The sequence below is a fragment of the Schistosoma haematobium genome, chromosome ZW, assembly GCF_000699445.3.
Source record: "Schistosoma haematobium chromosome ZW, whole genome shotgun sequence".
NCBI classification, from domain to species: domain Eukaryota; kingdom Metazoa; phylum Platyhelminthes; class Trematoda; order Strigeidida; family Schistosomatidae; genus Schistosoma; species Schistosoma haematobium.
The window spans coordinates 74,390,794-74,406,778 of NC_067195.1; the positions used below are offsets into that span (position 1 = coordinate 74,390,794).

The 15,985-nt window shown below is 31.9% G+C and overlaps 1 protein-coding gene across 1 annotated transcript in view; it reads right to left on the reverse strand.

Moving 5' to 3' along the window:
- Positions 1-15,985, reverse strand: part of MS3_00010490 (uncharacterized protein) — a gene marked incomplete at its 3' end in the record, with an annotated part of 99,425 nt that overhangs the window by 51,445 nt on the left and 31,995 nt on the right. The window contains exons 2-3 of the mRNA XM_051218866.1: positions 11,009-11,654; positions 9,600-9,952 (exon numbers count right to left, since the gene is read on the reverse strand). Of these exons, the coding sequence (XP_051072458.1) occupies positions 9,600-9,952; positions 11,009-11,654 (999 nt within the window). The remainder of the gene's footprint in view (positions 1-9,599; positions 9,953-11,008; positions 11,655-15,985) is intronic.

Below are 15,985 nucleotides of genomic sequence, written 5' to 3' on the forward strand. Positions count from 1 at the left end.
TGGGTGCTTTCCTCAATGTGTGTCCTATCCACTTACGGCGTTTCTTCCTGATTTTTTCCTCCGCTGGGATCTGGTTTGTTCTCTCCCACAGTAGGTTGTTGCTAATGGTGTCCGGTCAACGGATCCGAAGTATTTTGCGTAGACAACTGTTAATAAACACCTGTATCTTCTGGATGATGGCTTTCGTAGTTCTTCAGATTTCCGCTCCATGCCGTAGAACTGTCTTGACAGTTGTTTTGAGTTCCAGATGTTCTTCAGTTGTAAATATGCTGCTCTTGCTTTGCTGATCCGCGCCTTCACATCTGCATCAGATCGACCATTTTCATCAATGATGCTGCCCAGATATGTAGCGGTTTTTACATCCTCCAAATCTTCTCCGTCAATTGTGATTGGATTGGTGCATTCTATGTTGTATCGGAGATTCCTGCTTTTCCCTTTGTGTATATTGAGACCTATTGCTGCTGAGGCTGCTGCCACACTGTTCGTCTTCTCCTGCATCTGTTGTTGCGTTTGCGATAGGAGGGCCAGATCATCTGCGAAGTCCAGATCGTCCAAATGCATCCTAGATGTCCATTGTATCCCGTGCTTCACTTCAGATGTTGACGTCTCCATGATCCAGTCGATCACCAGAAGAAAGAGAAAGGGTGAGAGTAAGCAACCTTGCCTAACACCGGTCTTCACTTCGAACGACTTTGTCAACTGTCCTCCATGCACAATTTTGCAGTTTAATCCATCATAGGAATTCTGTATGATATTGACTATCTTCTGAAGCACTCTTGATTGTTTTTAGATAATTCTCTTAGAAACTAGACATTAGTATATTGGTAATCTGTTTATTCAGCGGTAACCATCTACTTTGATTACTCTTTTTTTCTTCTTTCAAATGGATTCATATATGCTGCTCTGAATATTTTGTTTAGATATTATCTGAAGTACTTCTTAGTAAATAATGAAAGAGTAGATAGTAATGAATTATTGAAAAGAGGAACATTTACATGACGCATTTCTCTTTTTTGATTGTTTTACTGTTAAAACTATTCATTTAAAGCAAATAATGTATGGTAGTGTTTCAAATTCTCTTAAGTCATGTTCATTTGTTCATTTTCATGAAAATTCATACCTTTTTTCACAGTAAGATTAAATGACATTGACACGATTATTGTCTTTAACTTGATCCTTTGAATATTCATAGCAATATCTTGGTAGATTATTTCGAAATAGAACGAAATGTTCGTTAATTGCTGCTTGGTGATAAGTCATTTTCTATCCAATGATTGTTTAAGATAAAAGTTGACGCTAAAGTATGCTTATCTCTCGACAAAATACATTAGGATTAGTTTATGGATGATTATAAGTTTTGTGAAGAAAAGAGATATCCAGATTTAGGAATTTAGTTTCAAATGTTGTTACAGATTATTAGAGATACGTTGATCAGATACAATCCTATTAGGCCTCGAATGTATTAATAATAATAATCACTAAAAACTATTTTCGAACCCATATCAATTTACAAACATAATTAAATTTATATAAGCAATACAAATAAAAGAGCCAGGTATATTGGTTAAAAACCACTGTTTTCAAAATTATTTCTAACCGGATATTTGTGTAGACGATGTTAGTAACATTAAGTTTGGGGTGTATACAAAATAAAAAAAAATTGAAGTTAATTGATTTCACCGTACTGCACCACTTAATTAAGTCCTTAAAAAAATGTAAACAAGTCGTATGCTAAAGTGAAATGGAATTTTTTATTCATGAAAGACTACTAAATGAAATTATGAAGTAGAATAGCACCGTTTGATAGTTTTCTTGCATACTCTTTTTTATAATTAAAGAACAGCTTTTGAATATCTATTTTGCTGCTTTTAAATCATTTCAGTTATCAGTGAAGAAATGAAGTGTAGCACACACAGATCTTCCTACAGATGTCAATCCACCAACGACGGAAGAAATCAGAATGGCCATCAGACAAATCAAGAGCGGGAAAATAGCAGGACACGACAACATACCAGCTGAAGCACTGAAGTCAGACATCGAAGTAACTACAAACATGCTCTACCTTCTATTCAAAAAGATTTGAGAGGAGAAACAAGTACCGATGAACTGGAAAGAAGGACACCTGGAAAAAGCTGAAGCGGATTGCCCAGGACAGGGTTGGATGGAGAATGCTGGTGGCGGCCTATGCTCCTTCATGAGAAGTAACAGGCGTAAGTAAGTAAGTAAGTAAGTAAGTAAGTTGTTACGGTTTCTATAACTTCCATGTATAAAATAACGATTTGAGAAAATGGAAATTTCATAAATTATGTGCAAGGAGTCTTCTTCCTTTAAGAAATTCAAAGCAATTAGCCTCTTTGATAAATGTCGATAATGTAATTTGAAGACGAAAATTATCAGATAATCTTCATAAAATAGTTGATGAATTGATTGAATTCAATCTAAAATTTGTTTCTTTAACAGTGATCAAATTTTTAAACTTGATCATTTTGATGACACTTTAAATCTCTGATCTGAATGATTTAGTCATGCTAGACGTTTGTACTGATATGGTGTCGTTTAGAAGAACGATGAAAACTCCACGATCAAATCATTCGATTCATAGAACAAAACTTCATCAAAATCATTTATCTGAACTATAAATTTTCTTCACCATTACAAACTTAATCATTCAATACCTGATCAATTTATTCATAACGTTCAGAACAATGATCAATGTTTCATTCATTTATCTCACTACATAAATGATTATCTAGGATCTCCATCTCATGATCAAAACACTTCATTCTATAGAATAATAATCAGTATCAAGTGATAACTTAATGAAATCTCCAGGTACACCTTGCTGACGAGTGCCAAGTAGCACGAAACCCGGGTCCAGGGTTTCCTGTTGACTACCTCCAACCACCATCTAAATCTCAATATATAGTGCCCGCAGTGACGAGTCACCTAGACTGGTGGCCATATTGTAACATGATCGATAGCATTCGATCTGCACTAATAAGGACTAGACAAGCATGACATTGATCACCACCCAGTGATTAATCAATTATGATTACATCTCAGTCCTACAGGAGATCAGTCGCAGCTCGGATAGCTCAGTGGTAACGTCTCTGACTGTGAAGCTGGGTGACACGAGATCGGATCCGCCAGGGAGCACTAGTTCCCTCAAGATTACAGGCACACCTTGCTGACGAGTGCCGAGTAGCACGAAACACGGGTCCAGGGTTTCCTGTTGACTACCTCCAACCACCATCTGAATCTCCAGTAATTCCCAGAATTGATCTTAGTATATTTATATATATTAATGACGCTACGCCATATGACTTAAAATTAACTGAATATTTTTCTTGACATGAATGTTTGTTTTCATGAGAATTTTTTTTTTAAAAAATAAAATAACATTAGATTACCAAAAAAAATTTTTTTACAAATGAATCATACATCACGAATTTGTTGTGATTATTTACTTCTTTTTTTTGTTTGTTTGTTTGTCTGATGAGAAAACTAATCCAGTTCAAGTTTCTACTTCAAATCAGGTAACATTTAAATTAAATTTACTACTTGAATGAAGTTAGAATATAAGTAGTATTTGTTTTTACAAAACAAAAAAATAAAAAAAACAAAAACAAAACAATAATTTTGTGTAAATGAAGAGAAAAAAAGAAAAGAAATTAGTTTATATATATATATATATATATATATATATATATATATGTTTGTATAGTATTTTTATTTTTGTTTTGTAATAAAACATGAAAATGGACTAAAAAAAGGGTATGAACGTTTTATAATGAAAATATATGTTCAATGAATTTTTATCTTCGTCAAAGCCTGATCTATTGATGAATTGAAATATTTAAACTAAGAGTCTGTAGAGATTGTTGTAATTTTAATCATAGAATGTATAAGTTAATCTAAGTTAAACAAAACCTGGAAATACTGGACGATCGTTTCGTTCTGGTATGGAAAGCCTCAGTAATGTGCATACATGATTTCATATGCGTGACTCGAACCTAAGACATTTGGTCTCGTGCGTGAATAATTGAGCTCTAGATCAATGAGCTGTGACCAGTGGAGTTCAATCTGTGTTGGGTGAAAATAATTATCTATTTCAGTGGTCTAGAGGTTAAGCGTTTGTACATGATACTGAAGGTCCTGGTTCTGAGTCCCTCTTATTAATGATGTGGTTCAATCAGTTGGAGTTTTTTCTTATATCTAATAATAAATCAATCCATTATACAGAAAATTAGTGAATTAATGTAAAGTTTCTGATTTATTCTGGTTTTAAAATAAGTTTTCCTTCATTTCCATAACAATTACTCTATGTTCCAGTTATCTTCAATGCTTCATTTTAATCATGATGTCAACTATTGAATATACGTTTTCTTAATACGAATATTCGTCAAGATTAGAACGAATAGTTTAACAAAAATTGGGCACCAAGTATAGGGAAGACATTATGCGTGAAAATTACATTTGAAATAATCCCAGCGATTGAAGAAGTTTAGACAAGTTAGCTGGACGAAACGTTGGAATTGTTTTAATTTCAATCGCTGAGATTATTTCATTTATAACTTACACATATAAGTTTTCTTTAGTTTTTTATTTCTTTCATATCGATCATTTAAAATTCCAATAATACTTATCATTTATACAAAGAAATGAGTAGAAGAAAAGATGAGTCTCATAACGAAACTAGCAATTAAGTGTTCACTTGAACTGTGTATATTTCAGTTAACTTGTTTTCTATTCAGTCTAGTACAAATAAGGGTTAATGAATTGTTTCATATAGTAGACTATACTTCCACAGAATACACTATGAAAACCAAGGTAAAACTGTCAAATAAAGCATCAGTTACTATGTAGTTTATTTTCTATTGTCTTCTCTGTAAAAATACGTATTATTTATCTGACCTAATGAACTAAACTCTTTCCTTAAATATGGATGATAAATGAACAAATCCTTGATTATTATTTTTTGCTTGAATTCATTGGATTTGATCTTTCCATCATGTTAGAATATTTCCTTAAAAGAGATGTGTGAAACTGAATTGAATTTGTCAAAGAGAATTACAGTTAAATATAAAGCTTGCTGACGAGTGCCGTTTAGTACGAAATCTGGGTCCAGGGTTATCTGTTGACTACCTGCAACTATCCAGAATATTGATTTATAAGATAGGGATCATGATATTTTACTTCTTACTGTGTCGTATTAATATAGTCTGATAGGATTTCATGATAAGTTTATTCTTTTTTAACATTAAAAATAAATGTGTTCATGTGAAATATAATTTCACACATTTTAATGATAAATCTTGGTGTACTTATTGCACAGTGAATATTTCAATCCAATATTTCTATTAAAGTAATTAATTTGTAGTGTAGGTTACTATGTTAATCCTACATAACTTATTCTAGCTTCTAGAAAGGCCAATTTATCCATTCTTCTTGAGCCACGTTTTGACCTTGTTGATTATTCACTTATCAACTATGACCGTTCTTATGTAAGCGTATGTGCGTGCATATATTATCCTACTCATCACATGTCCGTAGCTTATTTTTGTGTGACTATAAATATTGATTAACGCTTGATTAAACTGTTTTGGCTCACTCGCCTTCTCCACTGCGCGTCATTTCGTTTTTCTCTCTTCCCTTTGCTTCCTTCGCTTCATTCCTCTGATTGTCTATGCAGATCAATGAGTGTACAAAATATACGCATTCAAAAATCTATTCTCGTATTTGACTTATTTAATTCCGTTATTCATCAACGTGATTTAAGTCAATAATTATAACAAGAATAGTTATGATGTATATTTTAACAGCAATCATTCAATAACGATCATTTGTACGATCTAACTCCAGTTAGATCCTGAGCCATTAGAAATCTCTGTTGAAGGATAAAATACTATCTATTGGATAATTATGTTTATTACTTCTATTTACTATCACCACGTGTCCATTAATTCATCTTTTTTTCATATATTCATTTTACTATTCTTAAAATGTTAATTTTGGACTAAACTACCCATAAAACTACGATTTCACTCACAGAGGGAGAGAGAAAGAGATAGGAAGAAAGAAAGAATCTACTTTAAACACTATAAACAATATGAAAAAGCTTTTAGTTAATAAAAGGAGACATTATGTCTATAATGTGCTTTTAGGATTTTACAAATTACATTTCCATTGCGTAAAGATAAATTATTATTATTACTATTATTACTATTTTTATTTATTATATAAATAAGATAAACATGTGATTTACATACGTTATGGATCTTAATTATTGAAGATTCTTGTTGAATATTTCGCAATCCACAATTAGTATTATCTAATTTGATAAATATAATTATTTACACAACGTTATAGAAGAAGGAAAAAAAGTAAGATGCTGAAATGTTGAATGTATCTATGGGCTGAATTTGATGTAGGTTGTAAGTAAATAATCTTCTAATATGAGTTCGGTAACTTTTGTTGTTCTAATATAATACAAATCATGCGGATCTTTTCATCTAGATAGAGTTTGCCGTTTGAATTTAGGAGAATATACATTCTAATAGTTTAAAACATAGTGTTTGAATCAGATTTGTAATATCGTTGCTGAATATTTATAAGAATTCTCGTCTGAACAACCATATACTTTGGTATGAAATTCTGAATTTTTTTTATGCGAAATCATTAACTGTGGACTTCAGACATATTAACGGTAAAATATTTGTTACCTGTAAAGCTAAATCATCATTAAGCCATATCTCGTATTGATTAACGTTGGAAATGTGTACATTTCGATGCCATTGTATATGGTTCTAGTGGTTGGGCGTTTAATTCAAAATATGTAAGTTGTCAATTTAATTCCTGTCATACTGCTGAGTAATCAAGCACTAGAATGAAACAGTTGTTCGGTACTGCGTGCTTTCTAATGGTAGCCTTACCGAGATCACTCCCTGACAAATACGTTTTATTGGTTTTATGAGTTCGTTTGTAGAAATTCATTCATTTTTTGACATTATGCATTTGGATGTTTAATATGTAACAGCTGATGTTTTTTTACCTTTTGTACATATGAACAGTTATTCGAATTAGTAACAAACCAGTTGGAATGTATGTTATTTTACAGGTAACATCACATTCCAAACAAACGTTCATTACACATATCAATTTACGACCACACAAATAATATATCTAAATGTGCTTCATTACTTAATTATTATATAATTATATATTTGAATCAAAACTAATCGCCAATCTTTCCATCTATTTATCTACTAATCTATATAACTATTATTATAAAGTTAAAAACATTGCATTAAGGTTTCCTAAATATGTTTGATCTGTCGTCAATTTTAAGCTGGAAAATACAAAATATAACTATTAAGACTTATATTATCATTCACTTGGTGTTGTTTACTTGTATCTTCCCACTGTTATTTAGAACTGCGATTGATTAGTCTCTTGTTGGCATATGTGCATTCTGTGGGGATTGCCTCGAGTAGGCCTTAAGCCACAAGCTGTTTAAGTAAAAATGGATAGCGGCTAGTGGTGGTTATATTGAGGCGGTCCGCACAGGATGCACATACGCCAGCTAAACTGATCAATTAAAATCCTAAATAACAATTGGAAGATACAAGTAACACAACAAGTGAATTTAAACTTTACCCCATTGCACAAGCAGGTGGCTCTCAGGACTCAGTAGCTAAGTGGATAACGCGATGGCGTTTGAAGCGAACGGTACTGGTTTTGAGTCTCAGAGTGCACATCAACTCCGAAATGCAAGTGCAACCAACTGACGAGTCGCAAATAGGAAGAAACGCTCGTCCTATATTCCACTGCTAGCCACTAGCTATCTTTGCTTATACTATCATCATATAATGTTCCCCTGTCATTAATTGGTCAAGAAGTTGACAAATTATTGATTTTCATAACCGAAATATAATTGTTATAAGAATTTTAAAAATGATCTAAAGAACTTAGATCATATTTTTTAGTCAACTTAATTAGTAAAAAAGGAATGGAGTAATAATTTTCAAAAGTTCAAACGAAGATATTTTAATAAAGTTGTGTCTTATTTAGATAATCAGCCATTTCGGAAATTTTATATCTTGCTAAGTAATGAGTATAAATACCAGTAAACAAAATGAATTTCCACCTGAAGTTTGTGCTGGTGATGTTGTTCAGAAGTACACATCCACGATCTCGCCCAATGAGATTCAGACCCAGGACCTAACAATCTCGCGCATGTACGCTTAAACTTTAGGCCACAAATATAGTAAATCTTATATTATAACAATTCAATAATTAATGTCTACTTTGAGGATAATGATGTTATATTAATCAAATCTACTACACTCAGATGGTTTTGAAATGGTGAAGATCTGTAGCTCGGGTGAACGATTTTGATGGAGATTTGTTCTCTGAGCTGGACGATTTGATTGTGGAACTTCCATCGTTCTTCTGAACGACATCATCAGCACAAACTTCAGGTAGATATAGTTCCAATTTGTGAAATATTTGACATTTTTATGTTAATTTTGATAATTTTTTAAATAATAAACCATGTTTGCTTGTGGTAATTAGTTTAATTAAAATAATTAATTTTTCTCAAAAACTCTCATTAGATGAGAACTAATGGTAACCAAGGTGCATTTGTTAGTTGTTTTGTACTAAGGTCTCTTGCCTTGTTTTAGTTAGTTATCTGAGGTTAATTAGTGAAAAAATCCACTTTTAAATAAAAGTGACCTTGACAGACATATTAATAGAAACAGCTGTATGGTAATGTCTCAAAATGTGCAATTAGTTGCTATGACTTCAAATCGCTGTGAGAACATCAGTTCATCTCTGGTTTCACGTATGCCTTAGTGATGAGTGCCAGCTGGTAAAAAGCCCTACATGCAGGTTTCCTGGTGAGTAATTCTAACCATCCTAATGTCTTCATATTCCAGTTAAAAACCGTGATCACTGTAGATAAATATAATATAGGAACTAATAGTTTGATGAGCTGCTTAACTTTGATTTGTACCACGCAACGTTCGTACATTGTACCACCTTGTGTTAGTTATTACAGACGTACCGCATAAGTTTGATTTCATGTATTTAAAAAGTGTAGGTGTTTTCAGGTTTAATTTTTATGTCAATTTTTATAGATCATGGGAATGTTCATTTAAGTGCAATTTTTTGACTCATATTTTAACCCTTTTGCGCAAGCTAGTGGTTATATGAACTCACTAGCTAAATGGATAGTGAGATAGCATTTGAATTAAACGGTATTTGTTTCGAGTCCCTGAGTTAATACCAACTCTGGGACGCAAGCACATCCCGCTGATGAGTCCCAAATAGGACGAAATGCACGTCCTGAATTTCACTACAAACCAACATCTATCTCTGCCCACAATTTTCTGGGTTAAGTTTGTCAGAACACTTGAAAATATGATTATCACCGTACCCTTAGATTTGAAAACCTACATCATAAATCACGTCTACACACACAAGCAAACATATCTATTTGCCATCCATACAAATGATGACAATATTCACGGATTCAAGTACGTAAAATTGATTTAACCAGAAAAAAACTACTAATCAACAAAGAACTGACCTTTTACTGGCAAAATTATTAGTAACTCGTGTAGTCTGTTTTCTTGTACTGTTATTATTATTATTATTATTATCCATAGTTGTAGTCGTGGTAGTAGTGGTTGTAGTTGCTGAACCGGAACTATGTGTTGTAGTCACAGTTCTTGTTGTTATAGTTCTTGCAAATTCACAATCATTCTTTTTCATTGACGTATTATTATTTTCAGTACTAATCATTTCATTTTCGTATGCATCTTGTCTATTTGATTCGTTGAAAGTCGTTTTATTTTTTTCATTCATACTTGACAAACTAAACGATTGATGACAATCTTTTAACCTTTTTATATTGTTACTAATTTCGGAGGTAACTTCACTGGCGGATCTAAGAAAAGCAAACAAGGAATTCATGTGAATCAATGTATCGGGATTGATTTGTTGAGAAATAAACAAATTAATACTGAAAATCTACTTTAACATCGAAACACTTTTGATGAAACAATCTAGTTTCATGGATATAGAAGTTAAGCTCTGTATTTGATTCATAGATAACTATCAGTATGGAATTGGGGAGATTGTTGAGTTATTGATCGAGATCATGAATCAATCAATGTTAAACCACCACTGAAAGCCTAGAAACACTAGACGGCCGTTTCATCCTAGTATCAGACTCCTCAGCAATGCGCATCAACGATAACTCTCTATCCAGTTACATCTATAACCGATTAATAACTGAGTCAGTGTCGTGTCTGTCTCATCCTTTTCGTGGTGATGAAATTACATCCACCAATATTCAGTATTCAGTAGGTGATTAAACAAAGTATACAATATTCTGAGATGTTAGGAGGCTGGCAGTGATCAACAAGAAATTGTAGACCTGGATTTCGGACTATCTGAGAACGAAATCATCACTACAGTCCTCCAATCCGCATACAGGGGGTTATTAGCATTATCCAATCGGGAAGCTACACGTAGAAATTCTAGAATATTGGATGGAACGTCTTCGGCTCCTTCTGAGCGTCTAACAGCTTCCTTGAGTTCACCCGTGGTCCGTCGTCACAGAAGCATAGGCCGCCACCACAATACTCCAACCATGATCAATCTTAAATCCTCTTAGCAGACAACATATTTATTGCGTCTTGTAATATTTAACATTATTTCTAAATTCAATATCTTACTTGACAAGAAATTAAAATACTTTATTCTTTAAGGGTTCTATGTATACCGACTGTTTTTCTATACAAACTCGTTTACAATGGGTTTAATTGTATTTAAATGACTCTACTTGATGAAGATTTATAGCCTTTGAATTAACAAAATCAATAATAATGAATATGATTTATCCTGTCTAGTGTTTCTTCAGTCACTATCTACTGATAAAAAATTAGTTTACAAAATGTGCATTTATTACAAAAATGTTAATAAATCTTTAGTTACTTACTCATTACTTGTAAAAATATTTGGATTCATAACTTCACTACCAGTTGCATAAAATGTAGCAGTAGCTGCTGTTGCACTTACTGTCTTCTTCATAGTTGTCTTTGTAAAAGCTTGTTGGGATGTTACACTATCAGGAGATTGCTTTAATTGTGCCATAGTATCTGGATCTATATCACTAATAGGTTTTACATTTTCTTGATAAATCACTTCAGTTTGTGGTGGAATAATAGCTAATGTCGCTTGCGCAAGCGAATTACCATCTGATTTTTCAGAGTTATACTTTGTAAAATTAATGATATTTGACATATCTGGATGATTCTTTGAGTAGGATGATGACTGATTGGATTCTGAATTGGTTGACAAATTTTTTAGTTTAACTTTACGTATTCTTGCTGTTGTCAGAACGGTACGTGTTGTTTTTTTCGTGGTGCGCTTTAAACTACCATCTGGATTTGTAGTAGTGGTAACTATAGTATTAACTATTTGAGTTGGTGGCATTGCTGAAGTAATGATTTCTTCCCCTTCTTCAATAGTATCATCATCACTTTCATCAATATATGCACTAGTATCATTGAATTCCTCTTTTGATTTATTCTCGGATGTGTCAGTTGCAATATTCTTTTCAAGTGACTGGTTTGATTCAAAATCTTAATTAATCAACAGAAAAAATAAGCAATAAATGAAGTACAGATATTCAATAATTAAATAATATATCAATAGTACCCACTTGTATGAAAATTTAAATTTGTTAAACTCATTAATTGACTAGAGTGATTATATGAAATCGACATATAAAAAACCTCTTCTGATATTAATCAACATATGCTCAATAGTCGCTGGCTTCAGGAGTTATTTCCTGGAGTTCTAGTGAGAAGCAGTGATGAGTGGACTTCATCCAGGTCTCTTGTGAGATTAGTTGAAGCTAGATATTAACACCGTCGGATGCCGGCCGGCTCAGTGGTCTAGAGGTTAAGCGTTCGCGCGCGAGACTGATAGGTCCTGTGTTGGAATCTAGCGAGGCGGGATCGTGGATGCACACTACTGAGGAGTTCCACAACGACCGTCCAATGTTTCCAGGTTTTTCATGGTGGTCTAGCTTCAATTGACTCATGATCTCAACTATTGAAATTACTATAATATCTACAAAATCCCCTTCTGGTATAAAAATCTATCATTTCTATAGACAAGATTGAATTGGAAATAATACTTGTATGTATATTAAACGTTTTCAGTTGACCTTTCAATACTTTTGTTGTTGATACTTTAGTAAAACTTGTTATTCATACATCTTTAAGATAATAAAGTTGTATATAACTGTATAATACCTAACAACTTACAAAGTTGATCTTACTGAATCAATGGTACAACGTTATAGTTATTTTCCTAGATAATTAGCAAATTAATACTGTGTAATTAATCGTTCAATCATAATCAGATAATCCGTAAACTTTTATTTATGTATCAGATTACGAAAGTGAATTACATAAGACAATCACCTAAGAAATACTTTACCACTCTGTGTAGTTAATTAAATTTGTTAGAAAGAATCCTTATTAAATATCCTAACTGTTCTAGAAACGGTTTCAGAATAAATGAAGTATCATCGTTCTTATCACATTTCTATTATGAAGGAATAAGTAAAGCTTCATATCCGTACTAACTGTCTTGCAAATTCTATTCTACCATTACTTACATTTATAATAATTAGTGAGTTTATTAAGTTTAGTCTTAACTGAGAGATGGAAAAGATTTGTAGCTCAGATGGATGATTTTGATGGAGTTTTATTCTCTGAGCTGGATGATTTGGTCGTGGAGCTTTCATCGTTCTTCTGAACGACATCATCAGCACAAACTTCAGATAGAAGTGAAGTGTTCGAATTTCTCCATATGCGTTTCACAACTTGTTCTGTACACCTTGACGTTGATTAGTTCTTATTGACCTTAAATTTGTCATTGTTTACTACTTTGATGTCGTTCGGATGAACGATGTAAGCTCCACGACCAAACCATCCAGCTCAGAGAACAAAACTCCATCAAAGTCTTAACTGTTTTAACATAGTTTACATCCTTGACCTTATTCACGGTCAAATCCAAGACCTTCAAACTACAGAGTAAACATGTTAACATTAAGACTAACTGATTAAAATCTAACAAGTCACTTCCCCAAATTCAATCAGTAATTTTGATAGCTATTTAAGTATTTATAACCAGTAACTGAATTTGAATTCCTTGAATATTAATATTTTCCTTCATTTATAAAAATAGAAATGAGACAAGAATTATACTACAGTTGAAGATGTTACGCAATAACATATCATCATTAATTTGATCATAAGTCATGAAAATATGTACTGGATGAACACAATGTATTTATGCTTACCAGCTTATATTAAACCATTTTGTTTATTGCGTTTAACAAGCACAAAGTGTGGTAACTTTTCGAAGAGGTAAATGAAAATATATAAAAGTTGGTTATAAAACTTTAAATTATTTAGATCACAAAACCAAATACGTTATTATGAATTACTGTAAAGATTTCACTTTCTTTAAGTGTAAAATATATCCTGACAATCTATATGTAAACTTAACTTATTGTTGATAAAAATTACTTTCAGGAATATAAACAACGATGAATGGTGGTTAACAGTGGAATCCAGGACATGAGTTTCTTCCTATTCAAGGGCTCATCATCTGGATGTATCTTCATTCCAAGAGTTGACATCCACTCTGGGACTCGAAGCCAGTATCATTCGTTTCAAACATCATCACGTTATCCACTTAGCTACTGAGTCTTGATAGCTACTAAGCGCGCGTTCTGTATTCCACTGTTAGCCATCATCCATCTTTGCTAATAAATCTTGTAACTTAAGGTAATATAAAGGCAATCCGTACAGAATGCTCATATTGCCAACAAAAGTCTGATCAGTTGTAGTCCTTAATAACAAGCAATACAAGCAAATAATACTTTCAAGATTGATTTTTTGAAAGTAAATGATTGACAAGCAGTAATAACATATTTAAGAGAATTTGTAACTCGTTATACTCTCTGCAATTGGTTTTTTTCTCAATATGATGAACTCGGATTTTAAGGCAACATGATTAGCATAAACGTTTTGTATTTACATCTTGTTACTTCAATATATTTAGGTATCAAATATTCATTTAGTCAAAAAGTTTGCTTACAAACTAGTTTGTTCACTTATGAAATCATTGAAGTCATTAATTAACTTTCCATTCAAGAGGAAACAACTAATATATATTTAAGTTTAGAACCAACTGAAGCTTGGAAGATCTAGGTAATCAGCTTGATAAATATACATAAAAACCTGTTTTGAATCATTATATAGTTTAATGTAATATCTTCTAAAAATAATGTTTATAAATTAGGGATTTCCTTTAAACAAACACCTTTAAAATAACTCTTTGAAAGTTTTAATCAGTAGTCATATTCAATAATAACATTAAAGTATGTATCCTCATTATCCTGGATTAAGTGAGCCTTCAGAATGTAGACTATTGAATCAACTGTATGAGACATAATAGTTATAGGGATCATTTTATTAATAAAATAATTTGACTATACATTATAAACAAAGATAGATAGGGGATAGCAGTGGAATACAGGACGCCCGTTTCGGCCTATTTGGGACTCGTTATCCGGATGTACCTGCATCTCACAGTTGATGATCACTCTGGGACTCGAACCTATATATATATATATATATATATATATATATATATATATATATATATATATATATATATATATATATATATATATGGTACATATGCCAATAACAGACTGATCAACTGCAGTTCTAAACATCAATGGGAGGATTCAAGTAAAACAATACCAAGTGAATTAATATGACTATATGTTACTTTATTCTATAAAACCAGGACAAATCCCCTTTCAGTAAGTCTACTTCATTAGTACTAAAGAAATCTATTTTATCACTAATGTAATACAGTCACTTTTGTAAAACATTTGGAAGCCATATGATGGTTTTTTTATAGTTCACCTAATTTAAATCAATTTTCTTTTCTTTCTCCTATTTTTTTTACTTTTTAAGTTTTGGATAAATGAAACATTGACATTTTACTATGATATTTAATTAGGTTACAATGACAAGTTGGCGACTAAGGTGAATAGAGGAAAACAAATATGTTTTATGTATGATAGAAAGAACATTCGAAAGATACATTAAAATTGAGTTTTGAAATGTGGTTTGAATTTAGAAAAAAACACAGTATGTTACATGTGTAAATACATATACAAAATAGTAACCTTTCTGTATCATCAAATAGAATGTAACTGAGGTAATCAGTTCATGTTTTCAGTGAAACTCGATCATTTCCATAAGCTTATACTAGATAAACAAGGAGATCATGATTATTATTGATAAAACAATGATTCAATCTAGTGTACAGGCATCTTAAATCAATGGAATCTCTATTTCTGTACCTGTTAATACCAGGCTTTAATAAAAATGATATACATTTTTAAACAAACATCTCAATTCCTTTTTATTCTTAGATGTATTTGTGTTTTTTTGACAATACAACCGAAAGGACAACACTGATATGACAATATTATCAAAACATAATGATGACATTTAAATCTACAAAGATGATGTCGTGAAAAAGAAAACAGTAGGTCATTATAATGGAGTTGATGTATTCCGTCAAGTTGGTAAACATCGTTGTCTTTATGGTTCTTACAGGACCATAAGAAAAGTATTATTAAAAGATTTAAATAGAAAAATAAATAAGAGGGAATGGAATATTTACAACAAACCTGAAGAAAAGCCAATTAGTAGTATTTACTGTTGATTTTCTTAAAGCTGATTATCATTTACAATATTATGAATGTAAAACTGGTACGTTTATGAAAATATGAATATTCTTCATTTTAACTTGTAAAACTATTTTGTCCCTATGGAAATTTTACTAAAAATATATAGATATTTTTCCATAT